The sequence below is a fragment of the Astatotilapia calliptera genome, chromosome 18 (assembly GCF_964374335.1).
Source record: "Astatotilapia calliptera chromosome 18, fAstCal68.1, whole genome shotgun sequence".
In the NCBI taxonomy this organism is placed as follows: Eukaryota; Metazoa; Chordata; class Actinopteri; order Cichliformes; family Cichlidae; genus Astatotilapia; species Astatotilapia calliptera.
In genome coordinates, this window is record NC_137439.1 from 6322017 (window position 1) to 6339634 (window position 17618).

The 17618-nt window shown below is 39.3% G+C and overlaps 1 protein-coding gene across 5 annotated transcripts in view; it reads right to left on the reverse strand.

The window, feature by feature from the left end:
* zmynd11 (zinc finger, MYND-type containing 11) overlaps positions 1–16063 on the reverse strand; it is a 30285-nt gene extending 14222 nt beyond the window's left edge. For 2 of the 5 annotated variants that reach the window (XM_026150694.2, XM_026150693.2), the window contains exons 1-5: positions 15794–16063; positions 10942–11077; positions 3036–3195; positions 1801–1824; positions 790–879 (exon numbers count right to left, since the gene is read on the reverse strand). In XM_026150694.2, the coding sequence (XP_026006479.1) occupies positions 790–879; positions 1801–1824; positions 3036–3195; positions 10942–11072 (405 nt within the window). In that variant the 5' untranslated portion in view covers positions 11073–11077; positions 15794–16063. The remainder of the gene's footprint in view (positions 1–789; positions 880–1800; positions 1825–3035; positions 3196–10941; positions 11078–15793) is intronic. The other 3 variants (XM_026150695.2, XM_026150696.2, XM_026150697.2) reach the window with 3 other exon arrangements.
* Between the last annotated feature and the right edge of the window lie 1555 nt (positions 16064–17618).

Consider the following 17618-nt stretch of genomic DNA (forward strand, 5'->3'; position numbering starts at 1 on the left):
TCAACATATTTAATAGCAATGACACATCAAATATTAAATCTTATCCTTCTATAAAGTTATTCTATTGTTCAAGTTGTTTGCTAAAATATTTGATGGTAAAATTTTTTATCTTGACACATTAAATAGCCTCTCTTTTGGTGTCAAGTGTTTCATTTCCTGTGTGTATTAATTGTATGTGAGATGGCCCACCCTTAAGCACCACGGCAAACCCTGCACTCAGTGATGTTAGTTACAGTGTTTATGCACAGTAAAGAAACTGATCAAAGAGCATATCCACTCAGAGGCCTGTCAAGCTTTCAATAAAGTTTCAAAAACAAATGAAATTCGCTCGGGAGGATCTAAAGAATGAAAACAGTGTTTGAGCAGCGAAACTCGCTGAACGATGTCAAAATAATGGGTTAGTAGCTGCAATGAAATAATGTGCATGTAGACTCTTTTACTGTGTGTAACTACTGTCAAAGTGCATCAATACATCACATCATGTTCATTACCATGCATCAAATGAGTAGATTTAAGTCAGTTTAATAACCAAACTTTCAATAATCAACAAGCATTTAGGGGACGTTTAATGAAATTGATCCTGTAAGATCAGGTGAACCTGGATTTAATCCAGCCTGGCTTGAGGGAATGCTTTTAAAACTGAACTTTAATTTTTTTAAAGAACCTATTTGTGCTATTTTTGAAAGTTATGTTGTTGTGCAAATGCCATGGTTATCTGTTAGAGGACCAAATAAATCTTGAGGTCAACCAGAGGACACAGCTCACGCCAGCTGGACTGAATCCAAGCACCTGCGGTGGGAGAACTGGCCTCCATCTAGGCCCTGCTTCAGAGTGCTGCTCACATTCAAACTCTGGTCTGTCCGCTGAGTGATTACTAACCTGAAAGAACCAGTCGGCCGTGTTATTAGCAGCAGGCACGGAGGAAACTAAAGAGCACAACCACACAAACCATAATCACCCAGCTCCCCTCCCACCCCCACCTCCACTGTTTCATCAATTGAAAATGAAGGAAAAAAGAAAAAAAAGAAAATAAGCATGCCAGACAGAAGTTAAGACCACAGCAGAGCACACTGTTCTTAGAAGAACTACAACTACCAAGACCAAAATACTACAAACTCACAAATGCTTGCTACAAACCTGCGGCTATGCTAGCATTGCTTGTCATCTCACATGAGAATGTGATTGAGTTTAAGCAAACACCAATTGCTTTTCAAGCCATAACTTGATATTTGAGTATGTTTGGCTGGGTTTTTTTTTTTTTTTTTAAACATCAGGAGACTTTGTGTTATCAAAATCAAGCAACAACACACCTGTAGATAAGTAGCAAGCACATATTTCATAAAGATCACTGATCACTTCCGCAAGAAATTTGGCCACGCAGACACAGCGCTGCAACGGACTTTCATGAAGCTTTTCACAGCATAACTGAATGACAGCATGTCTGGCAGTGCGATTACTGCTAACTCTAGGCCAGCAAGCAGAATGATTTTCAAATGGAAACCGGATGCATAAATTCATTTACGGTGCAGCAAGTGGACTCAGTCAAAAGCACTGCACAAAGACTCGATCTCTTGCTTTCAATCTCATTTTAAACGGCTTCTAACTTTTGCACCAACCAGACCATACTGTACGCTGTTTAGTTTTTCTGCAGCCTGCTTAAAAAGATTCACTCAAATCCCCGACTGCACTGCATGTGGCAGAACTGATTTCTCACAGAATGATGTTAGTTGAGAGGAGGGGAAAATGAGGGGAGCAAATGAGAACAAACCCTGGATTTGAAAATAACGATGCAGCCCTTACCTTGCTTCCCTCGGCTTTTGGATCCTGTGATTGCAAGTGATTCAGAGAGTAGTGTTTAAAAGTCCTGCTAAAATAACCTGGGCTCCACTGGAGCCTCAGTGTCATGTCCCTTAGAGACCCATGCCTTTCTCCACTCACAAAAGTATTCTGTGATGACCCACAACATATAAAGAGCCAGATCTATCAAGCTTTCTATGTTTCCATGACTCTTCTCTGGTCTGCAATCATAACAAATAAACCTGTTCTATTAAATCTGAAGTCAGTGTGAACTGTTACATGAGCACATGGAAGTTACAGTTGTTTTAGAAAGAGTAGAAAACTTAGTTTCCTATCAAATCAAATCACAGATTTGTGTTTTTCCTGCATTATGTTTCACTGTAGCTCACTCATGACTGATGATGCTAATGTTGTTTAACAGGTAAAGTGTGACATTGATACAGCCAGTTTTTGTACCCTAAAGAAACAAAAACAGTAGGATTAAAAACAGCCACAAAATACTTTACCCCCCACTTGCATTTGCAAAGTAATGCACAACACAGCCTTTTGAAATACAGATGGAAAAATACACAAAGGTTCTCCCCAGACAGTGATAAATTGAAATAGTGCACTCTGCACAGATACTGTGACAGACTGACTGTAAGAATCACTACACTGCGAATACTGCCTCACTACTAACTGGGGAAATAAAACAAGTATTGCAAATTTCAAAAGAAGTCTATCAATAAAACTGCAGAGCAGATGGCTTCCTTCTCAAGGCAAACGACAGCAGAAGCTGATGGAGTATTTTCTGCACATGCACGCTGAGCGGTAATTATTGAAGCCTTGTATTAATCTGAAATACCACTCCTTCCTACCCAGCTACCTCTGCTGTTTGGCACTTACTGCTTAAGAACGTGCCTGTATATCATCTGTGAACATAGTAAAAGACGTACTGTGTGCATGCTGTAAATTCATTACTAAAAACCAGCAAATATTTTCATTATAGACAATGGCTTTAATAGGTTTTATAGGATTATTGAGATTTTCCCCTAGCTAAAACACAGGACTAAAAATGATCGGTAAGGAAACGATACAATCTGCCAACTCTTACAGGCTGCTAAAAAGTGTCAGCTATCAGTCAGATCAACACTCAGCTGTGCAGACCCAACTACTACTTTCTATTTGTGGCCATTAACACAAACTCAGACATTAAATTCACAACTGCTTGTGAACTTGATAAATTGTAGTGGGCTCACCATCTCATCCCCAGGCAGCCAGTATCCCTCTTGCTCGATGCCGGCCTTGGAGCCCTTGCAGCCAACGGTCAGGGTCTCCACCACCAGGCCGTCCTTCACAGCCAGGCTCAACTGTCTGGCGGTTTCCTTCGGATGCATGCCAAACACACGGCTCAGGTACCTGCATAGTCGGAAGTGGAGATGTAATTGAGGAAAATCAGAGGCAGCTGTGCTAATGACAGCCATTTTTTAATACTGGCTAAAGATGAACATTTAAAACGCGAGGCAGGCGGAAAACACAGCAGAAACATACTTGGATTAATACTGCTGGATGGGACAAAGACCAACACCTTTCTCATCCCTTAAACCAGCTCTAATTCGTGTACACATCCGTTGGAGAGGCTGCATTTTCCCCACCATGTTTAAATTAGCCGTCTCACTGTTTTGTAATTTTCCAACAAAACCCCAGAGCTACATAAATTAATTTACAATCTTCGGAAAACAGATTAGGGATACGTGTGGTATTTAAAATTGCAAGCAGAGGAGGACTTTTTCCATCAGCTTCCCCTCTCACGAGCGTACATTTACAAAGCCGATTCCTGCAGCTGCTCGCTGATTGGTAGGACAATTCTCCGAGCAAGGTCATGTATCGTCTACTGGGGCAGTCAGCCAACAGACAGACCACAGGATTTCCTCCAGAAAGAGTTGTTCGGCTGGCATAGGCCCAGGGGTGGGGATAGATAGTGAATACAAGTCAGAGAGTATTACCAAAGGATCTGAAATCAATGTACAAGGGTCCTCTGACCAGGATAGCGGAAGCTCTACTGACTACATGACATTTCTATTTCTATCTTTCTCTCTCTACACCATCGTCCTCCGAACCGCAGCACTTAAAAATAATCAACTTTTTTCCTGTTAAGTTCACCGAGTTTTAATCTCAAATTGCATCAAATGTATGATGTTGCAGGATGACAATTTTTTTTCCAGCTTAATATCTGTCCTACTCCAAGCAATGCACAAGTGCAACTAGTCCAATTTTTACTATAGTACAATATGGAAAGTAAAAGCTTTATTCAGCTCCTTTAATCCTTTTTGACTTCAGTCATTTTGTCAATTAAAATGTCAGATAACAGTTTTTAAACAGTTTTTTTGACTCATTTGTCACACAAATGAGGCAACATTGAAACAAATCAGCCAGCAAACATTCACAATTAAAAAGATGGAACCATCTAATGCTTGGTGCTTTGGCATAAAGCACAAAACGGTTGCCAGATTAACAACATAGTTGCAGATTAAGAGATCTCCTCCACAAATCATTCCAGCTCTTGTGACCAGTCACACCTGGATTTAATTACCAGCCCATTCCAGTGTACGTACGCACCTTGTTTGGTTAAGTTGGCAAACAAACTGACATGGATTTTATATAAAGGTTTTACAGCAATTAAAGACACCAAAAGCAAAGAATTCAAAGGAATGCATCTTTTAATGTTTTTTTCCCTTTATTTTAACAGATAGTTATTTTGTTAGATCAACAGAATAAAAACAAAATTTTTATAAATTTAACTGTAACCCATATTTTGGGTATTTAAAGTTAGCAGTTAGGTTGGTTAACATGTAACTAACTGATTCTAAGCTGCCTGATAGGCTGGTTAAAGATTAGCCTCTGCCTCACCAACTTTGTTCTCCTTCTACATCACCCATCACCTTTATAGCCACAAAGCCGACACGGTGAAATTAAGCTGCAGTGGGGCTGTAAAGAGAGGGGAGGTTGTACAGGAAAGCTGGTGCTATCCGTTGCATGCCAGTGCTTGCCGTTACCATGACAACACCCACTCGCCGCCAGTATTCATTTGGCAAGCCGCCAGGTCCCAAGGTGTTCGCCAACTTGCTGAAAAGAGATGTGCCAAGTGTTTCATTGAGTCTGTGCTCCATCCGCCAACTGAAAGGAATGACTGATCAGCAAGGTCTGCTTTGGGTGATTTGTCATCAATTTGCATAGTCTGAACAATGTGGAATTCTCGCAGCAGATAAAAACCAAGATGGTTAAAACGTCGTGACCCCAACCTGCTGCAGATTTAAGGTTTCTACAGCAGGAGCGAAGCAATTAGAGGGAGAGCTGACCACATGGCGAGAACAGCAATGAGCGAGCAGCAGCTGGAGACTGTCAGAACTTAACAGCTGCCAATCAAGGTATTGATCCATGTCTGGTTTGCCCTCCAGTATAAACAGGGCACAACACAACACCCAAAGCTTTGCCTTCGCAGCTTGAGGAAAAAAACCCAACTGTGAAATAGAAACAGCAATGCCAGACTAGGGGTGTGCAATATCAACCGGGACTCGTACTTTAGTCAATTATACGAAACCAACTTGTCACAACAAAGGACCGTACTAGACAGTTATCAGAAATAATAGCCACTTAAACTAATTGTTCATGTTTTACTGATGTTCAACAGATGTTTACTATTGGTTTTAAGATTTTTAGTGCAGAGACCCATCTGTCCTGGCAGACAGCAGCTGCATCCTTCCCTGTCTGGAAAAATAAGATGCATGACAGCCTCGTGAACCAGAACGATTTTACACGGCTTTGATCTACAAAATGACCCCGCTCGATTTACGCTTCGTCAGAGTCGACGCCATACAACTAGGGCTGCCACAAACGATTATTTTGATAGTCGACTAGTCACCGATTATTTTTGCGATTAGTCGACTAATCAGATCATCATCCATTGGACGTACAGCTTATTGCACCAGCAGCATCTGGTCTTATATAACTATCATTAGCTTACAGCTTGAAGTGTTTGTGCTAACTAAAAATAAAGACAAGATGGTAGTTTATTAATTTTTAATGAAATTTGCAGATTGTTTCGGTGAAGTTTAATAAACTCCTTGCTTTCTAAAATATAACAGGACACCGGAGTATATTCTCCAGCGTCTCACACTTCTGATAATCAGCTGTCTGCTTGACAGTTTTAGCTGTGCAAAAACTATAACTTTAATCTCAGCCAAACCGATTTACTCAGGAACAAATAAAATACTAAAGAAAGCCAAACAATAACATTTTTAAGTTATCTAAGTGACTTATATATATGTTTAACCTGACTAGCGAAAGACGGCGGTGGGTTTGAAAACGATTTGCCGGGAGTCCGGTGTTCTCACGGCTCTAGTGAGCCTTGCCCCCGGCTAGCTAACGAGCTAGTGGGTAACAGACGTCTCCGAAAACGTCGGAGCGCTTTTGAAAATATGTGGTGTCCTGATAAACTGAGCAGATATTTGAGGTTTACACAGCTACATTCTCGCCTGAAAATATGTTAAACGTTTATTTTGTGACCAAGAAAGAATAATAAGAGTAAAGTTAAAACTAACTAGCTGCCGCCATTGTTGACAACTGCGCTGGGCTGCGCTATGAATTCTGGGACACAGCTTCTTCTTCTTCGGGGTTTAACGGCAGCTGGCATCCTTGTACATGCAGTGCTGCCATCTTCTGTTTCAGTCCGTTATTACACTCTTAAATCCTGCTACTTATTCCTGCGTCTTTTGGGATCTTACAAAGCTTCAAACGATGCGTCGACTATTAAATTAGTCGTCGACGATTTTAATAGTCGACATAATCGTGACTAGTCGACTAATCGTGGCAGCCCTACATACAACCTAAACAAAGTGTTGGGGAGTAACGGAATACATGTAGCGCCGATACGTATTTAACCTCCTAAGACCCAAACTCTTCCATGGCATGCATTTTTTTTTTTTTTGTGTGTCCCGTTTGGATCTTTAGCCATCAGAATTGTTGTCTTAAGGCCAAGAAAGATGCCAAGCAGATTTATTTTACCAAGTGGATCATCATGGCCTTGCCATATTGGTCCATTTGATTGACCTTTATTATAATTATGAATTTATTTTATTTTCAGTTGCTACAAACGGGACAGACATGACTGGGGGATAGGACAGGGAGAAAGAATGAAAGAAAGAGAGGGAGAGAAAGAAAACCAAAGGGGAGAAGAGACGGTGAGAAGGGGGGGAGAAAGAAAAAGAAAAAAAAAAAAGAAAAAAAAAGAAAGAAAAACAAACAAACAAACAAAAACAAAACACCTGGGTCACCTGTATGGAGAAAAAAAACAGAAGAGAAAGCAAACAACAAAGAGCAACATAATAATAAAAAAAAAAAAAAACAGCACCATCACAATAAACTAGCTAGCAGTAGATATCAGTAGATGCTAAATAATAAATGATATTGTGCAGCACGCAAGATAGACAGCGCACAATGTGCTTTGAGGCAGCAGCCAAGAAAGCTGTAGTCCGTGTCTGTGAACACCCGTGTGTACACCTGTGTGCATACCTGTGTGGATCAGCATGGCATGCATTTTTAATTTCTCTTTGATATCTGGGCATATTGGGACCCGATGAATGTAAAAACAAAGAATTACCAGATTTTTTTTTTTAACCTGATTTTTGTTTCTAAGAAAAATGAGAGCCACATATGAGGATATTTGTTTAAAATTTCGATAGAACAGTAGCAGAATAATGTCCTCGTAAGTGGATATCAGGCCATTGTTGAGCAAAATTTAGTATTTTGGTCTAAATAACCCATAATGTGATGTCCACATATGTGGACGGCAGGTCCTAGGAGGTTAAAATACAAAATATGAGTAACTGTATTCCGTTACAGAGTTATTTTCCTGTTTCATATTGTGGCGGGTCAGGACTGTTTGGGTTTTGTTTGACATGTTCTGTTGTTCCAGGTGGCAGCGTTGCGGTTGCCATGGTTACAGGGTGACGCTCTCTCTCTGCGACTGTGTGTTTCCTGGGTGAGAGAGTGGCTTTTTGTTGTTGTGCTAAGCTAACAGGCAGAATGCTACAGGCATCGCCCTAAAGCATGTAGCCTCATGGGCAGTGTAGTCTGTGCTGCAGGGAGAATGGACTGCCATACACGTTATGTGTCTGAGCGCGAGGAGGGAGAAAAAGGAGGGTGGAAAAGTACGAGTTGTCATCGAACAAAAACGAGAGCTGGAAGCATGTAAATACAATAATAACCCTTCAGTAATAGTAATAAATCACACGGCAATAGTACATTCGTGTAGCTGTAAAAAGCAAGATAATATATTAAGATATATTATATTTCAGAATACATTACTCTTATTGAGTAACGTAACGGAATACGTTACAAAACACATTTTGGGGTATGTATTCTGTATTGGAATACATTTTAAAAGTAACCTTCCCAACACTGCCTAAACAGTGCATAAGCACTTTCTCCACAGGTGTGTGAATATTAACCTTGAAGGCCGACAGTGGCGCCCGTACAGTTTATGATACTAGCCACACTCTGTAAACAACACAGTCTCTGTGCCATTTCATCCATTGGAAACAGTCAGTGTTGGGATTGCTATTCAAAGAAAGTAATGTATTACACATTACTTGTTACTTAAAACAAAAACAACAAAAAGTAATGCCCTATATTACTTATTTACTCACCTGAGAAAGTAATTCTTTCCATTACTCATTACTCTGTGACACTGTCACATAATTACCCCTTAACACTATAACGCTGACTCAATTCTCTATCTCAACAAGGATAGATATAATCTTTTTTTAAGTGTCTTGTATGAACACAAACCCAACAATGCAGACCAAATCTGAAAACCAACCCAAAGAGACTTTGAAGTGATGGCCACACTTTGAACTACAGAAACATGAAACAAGCCTGACAGCTCTTGCTACCTACTGAAGATCAGGCTCTGGCTGCTGGGCTCGGGTCAGCATGAACTCAACTACATCACCAGCTTGGGTTCTTCGCTACCTTTGTGTTAGCATGCGGTCTGCGCAGATGCCTACAAAAAGTCCAAAATCTGTTTTCTGTCCTTGGCGCAGTTTAAACTTTTTATGAAATGAAAATAAAAACAATGTCTAAATCTGCACTCCAGCTGATTACAGCCAAGTGCACAGGAAGAAGACATGTTTGAATTTTTTTCCTGTTTACTCAGAATGCAGATAATTGAAGAACGTTTGTAATGCAAGTAATGGTGTAATTGTGACTGATGACTGAATTTAGTACAGTAAGTCTCCTGAAGCACATAAGGTGCTTACAGTAATGCAGTACTCTGGATCACATTACACCTAGCACTCCTGGACACAGCAACATTTCAGTGATATTAAAAATGTTTTTGAGATGTGAAAAACATGATCAACTGATCAACTGTTCACATTCATAAACAATGTTTCACCTCTTCAGTTAAACTGCTCAGTTTTACTGTTTGAGTTTTACACTAGTGCAATTTTTTTGGAGATATGGTTGTATAAAGGGATGCTCAGTGACTCGACTAAAGTAGGTTGTAGCAGACGCGCCCCACTCAGATAGGCGCCTGCTACACCCGTCCAACCCTGAAACCAACACCGAAACTAAAGCCGTGCACAACTGAGGATACAGACACAAGCAACACAGATTTTAATCATCGGAAAATACGCACATCAAATCAAGCGCACACCGCATTAAGAACATTTTCACTGCTTTTTGACCTAAGTGAGAGCCCTTTCCAGCAAGAAAACTACTCAGACACAAATGCACTAGACTCTGCTCTCAAAACTGCTTTGTCACAAAACATGGAAGGTGTTTGTCTACCAGCCTCAGTTAATTAGTGTTAATATACAACTTGTTTTTAGTAAATCAGTTAAGACTGGGATCAACACGTTAAAACGGCAAAGCCAGTCAGAAATCATCAGCTTTTATATTTATTGTATTATTTCCACAAATCAAACTTTGGAAACTGCTGCCACACATGCATTACTGAAGTTAGAGGATATATGTAAGATATAGTTAAAGTAAACTTTGATTCATTACTCATTGTTGAAGCAGGGGTCAGTCTCGCTCTGCAGACAGAGCTGCCTGACTCAGAGCGTAATAAGCAGAAACACGACATAGCTTTAGAGTAGAAATCTTTTATGTAACACATGAAAAAAAACAAAAACTATAGTGATTAAAAACTAAACGCTGCACAGTCCTAAAAGACATCGAACTAGACCTGAATCTATTACAATAATAACTGATTAGTCCACCTATCCCTGAATGACGCAGTTGTTCACCAAGCAGGCTCTTGAATGTGACGGTTTAAAAATAATTGTTTTAAGATCATCATCTTGGTCTAGGTAGTTTTCACTGTTTACATCTAGAAACTGATTAAACGAAAACACGTAATTACGGCTTGTAGCTGTAGAACAAAGTGATTACAGATATGACGCATTTCATTTTGGGTACATTTAAAATGAATTCAAAAACAAACATGAAGAACAATCCCTCAAGGGCATCCCACAAGGATAAATGGTGCTCATTTGAATACGATAACAAGCCAAAGGCAACATTAACGACAACTGCACAAAAGCATCTGTTATGTTGATGATAATTATTTGGCCACAAACAACAATCAAACAAATCGGAACACTTGTGTTTAGCATTTTGATGCTTTTCTGCTGGATATTATTTTGTAGTGGAAAAAAAAAAGTTCTTGATAACATGTTCACCGTTTTCTACCACTTGGAATAAAGGACCAAGCAAACAAATTACTGACAATGATGAGACGCAGTTTCAGCCCTACAAAAATAAAAATACAGAAAGAAATTTGAAAGCTTTTTAGATTCTAGACATCTTAATCTAGAGAGATTAAGATTAAAGATTAAGTAGGAAGAGTTTTTCTAAGAGCTTCAAATATCGGTCACCCTGGAACATCAAAGAACCAAACCAAACAAATGATTCAAACAGCTCACCATATCAACATGAAGGTAGTTTGAGCGATGACATGTTAGCACAGTGATGACCTAAGGGGATAAAATGTCTTCGCACTCTGCCTTTAATGACCTAAAACACTGACTGGGGAGCTGACACAGCCATTTATGTTCATAAATAACATTACTACATCCTTGTTATCTGCAGTGGACTTACTTTGAGATCCTGTCCATGTTTGCGATTTGTTTCTGGTTGCGTATGACCTCGATGGCCTCCCAGACATACTGGACGACCTTTGGGTCCGCCTGCCTCTTCTTCACCACACGTGACATGATTTCCTTATTCATGACAACTGTAAGAAACAAAGACAAAAAAAATATTGATCAGCAGTTATTTTGCTTTTGTTTAATAAATGAACAGAAACTTACCGGTAAACAAAATACAAATAGGCACGCAGACTGCTTCAACATGGCAAAAATCACAATCATGAGCATAACAGAAATGAACTGCTGATTATTTAACATGATTGTTCAATCATTTCATCAACATCAAGCATTTATTGGTCTAGAAAAATAAATCTTTTTCAAGGGGACTTTATTGAATTTTAATATAACCTCAGTCAGAAACAAATATATTGGGGGCGGGGGGGATAAATCCAAGCTTTCAAGCCAAAAACTGTAACTGAAATTTTTAAATATGATTAATCACCCAGTCTTAGAAAACCTTGACAGGCTTAGGATTATTACAAGTTACATAATTCCAGTGGCTGTGTTGTTTGTGACTGTAACACCTGTGGTAACTCCATTAATACATGAGACATGCTGCCAGTGATTAGACAGCAGAAATAATACAGAAACTAATATAAACAGTTGTCTCAATCCGATTGTTAAGTGATGACGTGACGAATCCTACTTCCAGGTCTAAAGTAGTCTGCGTTTAATATGGCTTTTGTGTTGTTAACATGTTTAATGTTATGTATTTTCTTCTATTTAATCTCAAAAAGCTCCTAAAACAGTCAGTGATCCCTGTTGACCTCCCTCGGCTTTTATTACCACTAATCATTTATTTAAGCTCAGTTTTTAAAACCTTAGGATGTAACTACAGCCCAGCCCATGCAGCAGTATATGAATGACTAACCTCGTATTGTGGATGGATTATCTCAGTTGTTCTCCTGGCTGAAGTTTGGTCCTTTTACAGCATCCTGCCATGCGATTACATTTGTTCCTGACCACCGAGAACACTCACGTTAACTTTTATCGAGTGGAAAAAAAGTTAGCTTGTTTATATTACGCTAACATAGCTGTGTCGCTAGCGGTCACGTAGCACATCATTATATACCAGCTAGCCCAACTTCAGTAACCCTACAAGCGTCACTGCTGTTTAGTTTTCTGTCTTCATTTATGTTGGAAGTGATAACAGAGCTGTACGTTTTAATTTGTTTCCAAAACCCCGCAGTCAGGACATGCTATATTGTATTTAGATAGAAGCTAGCGAGCTAACTCCCTGCTAACTTCCTGCTAAACTCCGTTAAATGTCATAAATTCCGTTTTCATGGATGCCTGGATGTTAAACTCAGTTGTTACACCTGGTAGAGCAGAACACTGATCATTTTATTAAAGATGAAAGACTTTAGACAGTTTTTCAACTCTCAGTAATGCCATAGTGATCATTTGATATATGGACCTGCAGCGGAGTTTAGGTCCAGACACGGCTGGTGACGTCAGACTGAACAATCGGATTTACCTCATAAGACAACACTCACATCACTGGATGAGAGCACATACATTTCAGAATATTTTTCTTACCTGGTAGACTGGTCGGGTAAGCTATTAAACAAATTAACTTGCATTCATTACGGTTTGGACAGTTATTGTCAATCTTCTCCAACTATGAGCAAAAGGTGAACGTAATGAATACACACAACTTTGTGTCATTCATGGACAAATTACACACAGGTGTAAATCTATAATACATTTATTTGAAGTTTATTTTTTTTGCCTCTAACAAATGTTTCCTCTGGTGACATTTTTTATTTAGGCCTTGCTGACATTAAAACTAGTAAATCATCACAAAAGCAGCAAAACACAAGTTTACATTTTGCCTGATAGAGACACGATGTTTTCTTTACAAATGGTTGCATAGTTTCAGATCACCTGATAGTCACCAGGGGCGATGACAGATAACTAAAACCAAAGATTGTGCAGAATCCTGCGCGACTCTCCTTCAAGACATTACACAGGTGATGTATGGTACTTGAGTCATCACCTCATACCTCACAAATAGTTTTACCCAAGTATTCGGACCACATACGTCCTTCACATTAAAGACGTCACTAAAAACTGTGAAAGGAAATGCTTCAAGTAACAGTAACAAGTGTCTGATGCATATCCAAACCTCTGATTTTCATCAGCATAAACTGGACCATCAGGACAGACGTGTTACTTAGAAGAAAACATTGTTCCTCCTTCCATCTCATCTCAATGTTTAAGAGGAAAAAGCTTGTACCAATGTTTAAAAAAATGAAATGAAAGCTGAAACATGGCAGCTATTTTTTTTTACAACATTTTTAAAAATGCTTACACAAGCAGAAATCTACCTAAAAATGTAAATACACCCTACAGTTACTTTAATTAAACCCTGACTTTATTTTACAGTATGAAAAACTATAACAACAAGATGAAATATTATGATCTTAAGCTAATTGCTTATGCTTATGAAGACAAGAGATATATGCCAGTGTGGTTTGTTTTAAAACCACATGCAGTCACTAGTTACTTCAGTTTTTAATGCAATTAATTTCTCCTGAAACTAAATAAACTCAAACTGGTTAGGTTGACTCCTTAAAATGGTGCACAGGCCTGGCCTACCCTAAATATCTTAAAAAATTCAAATCCAATTTTATGCGGTGCTCCTCTTAGCCATCCGTGAAACTTAAGATGTCACTTTCATAAACCGCAGCCAAAAGCTAACCATAATACTACTGAAAGAATTTTAACATGAACGAAGAAGCTCGGCTTTAGTGCACTTGTGGTAGAAGAGGCTGAGACAGATGTCGACAGGCGATGTTAATTCTCACCCCTTTCTCATGAGAGAATGGACCGTGGTTTATGTCGAAAGCACGTAAGAACGAGCCGCATATTTGTTGTTGGGAGCAAAACAAACAAACAAACCACCTAAAAATAAATGCAGATTCGGTTCAAATCAGCACAAACAATGCAAAAACGCTGTCTGTGACAATGCAACACTGCATATATCGGTCATAGTCAGTCAGAGTCATTAGGCGTGAGAGTTGATGTTACTGCTCTGAGTGTGGCTTCTTAAAAATACAGAGTTGATGTTTTAATATTGCAAAACCAGATCACATGAAGCACCTACTATAGACACATCTGGAGTCCACAAAATGCTACTGGCAAGTGTTTCTACAACTTTATTTTATATTAAAAACAAAACAAAAATGCAATTTAAAATAAATAACCTTAGCCTGTGATATTTACTGATATCCGTGGCCAGAGCTCATCTGTTGCCAGTCAATTTTGCAAATAGTGTAATAAAGGGATTTAAAAACAGTTTCTTTGTTCTTTTTTTCTCTGGCACAAAATGTGGCTTAAACACACACACACACACACACACACACACACACACACAAACAAAATAAAACAAGGCAGTGTTGGAAAATGGTTAAAATAAATAAATAATCTGGATTTTACACCTTAATTTGTGTAACACTCGATTTTAAAACTGGCAATTTTTTGCACTGTTGACGAGAAAAAACTGTTTATGTTTTATGTGGATTCTGATAGTGAAACACAGAAAGTGCACAAATATTCTGATGTTCACATTCAAATACAGGGAAACGTAACCCGGCATCACACCATAGCTGAAGGCAAAACAAAATGAGGTGACACTGAGTAATGTGAGCTACCCTATTCTGTGTCAAGCGCAGTCGGTGTGAACGGGTGCCACCTGTGCAATGATGCCCTCGTTTCCTCCGTTCAGCCTGTGCCTCTCCTGAGATCACGCCGCGTGATGACAGGACGGGCGGCTCTGCACGCCGGCGTGCTCACACATCAATTAAGCAAGGTGTGCGACCCAGGAGCCCAATTAGCAGACAGACAGCCCAGGCTGAGTGGGCTTCGTGGCTCTCGCGGTAAACAAAGACGACACACCACGCTGCTGTTCCCTCACTAGAAAACTGACAGCCCCACCGGACGTTACGCCAAGAAGACAATCATACCCACTGGTTAAAACGCCGATTAAATCCACTTGACGGGCTCTAGGTTTAAAGAGGGCAACGCTGTCTAAACATTTTAGCACGACTCTCTGCCATTTACCGTTAGCCCGCTAACAGCAAGCGGGTCATAATAAAAGCTAGCGGAGGATCCCCGCTAGCTAAAACTAATGCATTACAACGCAGTGATTACCATAACCGCACATATAATATTTAATTTAAAGAACACACTTGTCATAACTTGTACCGTCAGCAACAAAGACAGCCGCGGCAGGCCACGGGCACTGCAATTGAAGGAGCTCACTTTAGCCACTAGCAGGCTGGCTAATGTCCAACTCAAAGCTTGTCAGGACAAAAAAAAGTCAGCTTTCCCCCCAGTGAACTCAAACCAGCTCGATTACATTGTAGACTAAATGCGAGATAACCTAAATACCAGAAAAGTACATAACAATAATAGGTGATTGTCGGCCATGCGATCGTTATGAGTAGATTTAATCAGCAAAGCTAGTAAACTGTTACGCAGCTAGCGTTAGCTGATGGGCAGCTAAAACATGCCAGCTTTACAGGAAACACTGGTGAGATTCACAATCACGGCAACAGACTGGGAGTGGGAGCACACACTGTGTTTGGTCGCTACAAACTAGGCTAACTAGTTACCTACTCGTTTATTTTGAAGGGCGCCATGTTCACAGTCCTCCATCATGGGGACAGGAAAAGAAGCCACGGCTAAGCTAACGGCGTTAGCGCATGTAGTTGCTGGCTAGCTAGCCGCAGTGTTGTCACACAGAGCCTGAGCCATTTTCTCCAGGATTCAAAAAAATAAAATAAAATAAAACTCACCTCCGCCTCCGTGTCACAAGCACAAAGCGCTGCAGAAAATCCGTTGAGGATTGGACTCGAGTCAGCTTACATCAGTAATTTTCGAGCTACTGGGGTCTGTTGGTGAAGGTCTGTGTCCAGCTTGGCTGAGAGGTAAACACGGGGCAGACGGAGCCGAGCGGAGCCACAGGGAGAACTCTAGTGGTGGAATCTGAATCACTGCAACCCGCTACACCTGGAGCCAGCAGCCGGGAGATTTCAGGGCATCTCCATGTCAAATCGATGTGCGTTGGGGAAGCTGACCTTCAAGGCTGCCTGTCAGACACGCTCCCTGAATCTTTAAAAATTATTTTTTTAACAAGATATTAAAAAAACAAGAAGTTTGACAGTATAAAATATAATATTTTTTCCACTTCAATAAATAAATAAATACGTGTTTTTAAAAAATTGTCAGATTCAAAAATAAATAGCGTGCTGGGGCTTCTCGAAAAATAAACAAACAAAAACACAATAAAAGACGAAAGCTTGGAATTTGTAAGGTGGTAACAATTTAGAGCAAATTCCAAATTCTTTTTTTTTTACTTTAATGAATTAATGGCAAACGATTAATTCATTTATCTAATGTCAGGCTTATAAACATTTTTGGTCTGTATAATTACCTGAATAGCATGTTAAAATAAACGTATTATGTTGTTTTTAGTTATTATTATTACTGTGTATTTATTTTTAATTTTCCATTTCAGGATGGATGAAACAGTTGGGGGAGCTAGAGGATAAGGCAAACTTATGTTCAAACCATCAAACAAATTTTAATATAAGATAAAGATAACACAAGTAGATACAAAATTTAGTTTTTAAATTATTATTTCAATAATTGGGGGGGGGGGGGGGGGGGCTATCCACACCTACCTTGCTCTGTGAGGAAAAGTAATTTGACCCCTACCCATGAAATCATAAGAACATGGTTTAACTGTGATTAAGCACATTAAAAAAGATTTAAACAAATGTTTAATATTATATGGATGAATTATTTTACTACTCTGTGAATATGTTATTGGACTTCTTTCTTTCTATATATTGTGATGATCATTGATCTTTAATAATTTGTAAAAAAATTTATGTATTTTAGTGTTGTTTTTGTCCAGTTCACACTGGTTTGACGGTTAATGGAAAATATTTCTGAAGGAAATGTTCATGTTTTTAGGAAGGCTGTAATCATTCAAAAATGATGGCAAACCACGTCCTTCCAGTATATCTACAGCATAATGTCACAGATGAGATCATCACTGCCAAACTGGTCTGTCTGCAGTGTAGACCTGCTGTCCAATGAAAAACATTGAACACTATGGATAAAAACGGTCCCATGTGAAAATGTAATTTGATCACTGGCCATTCAAAATTTCTTGACATCAGTTTGTGCCCTGAAGCTGAAGTGCACTTGAGCGATGCTGCAGGACAATGATCCGAAACACATCGACAAGTCTACAAAATAAAAGCTTTGGAGTGTAATAAATCAAAGTTTGGACTTAAACGAGACTGCGATGCTTTCGCATGACCTTTAACATCCTGTCCATGTTTGAAAACCCTCCAATGTTTCTTAAAAAAAAAAAAAGGTTGTGGAATTGCGTAATCAAAGTCTGGATTTAAATCAGATTGGGATGCTCGGGTGTGGTTCTTTTTTTGCATGCAGAATAAAGTGAACCAGAGTCAAATTCCTTTTTTGTGCACAAACTTGACCAAATAAAGATGATTTTGATTCTGACTCAAGAGATTCTGCAATAAGGAGTCAGCCAAAATTGCTCCATGACAATGCAAAAGACTCATCGTTAGTAACAATAAATTCTTG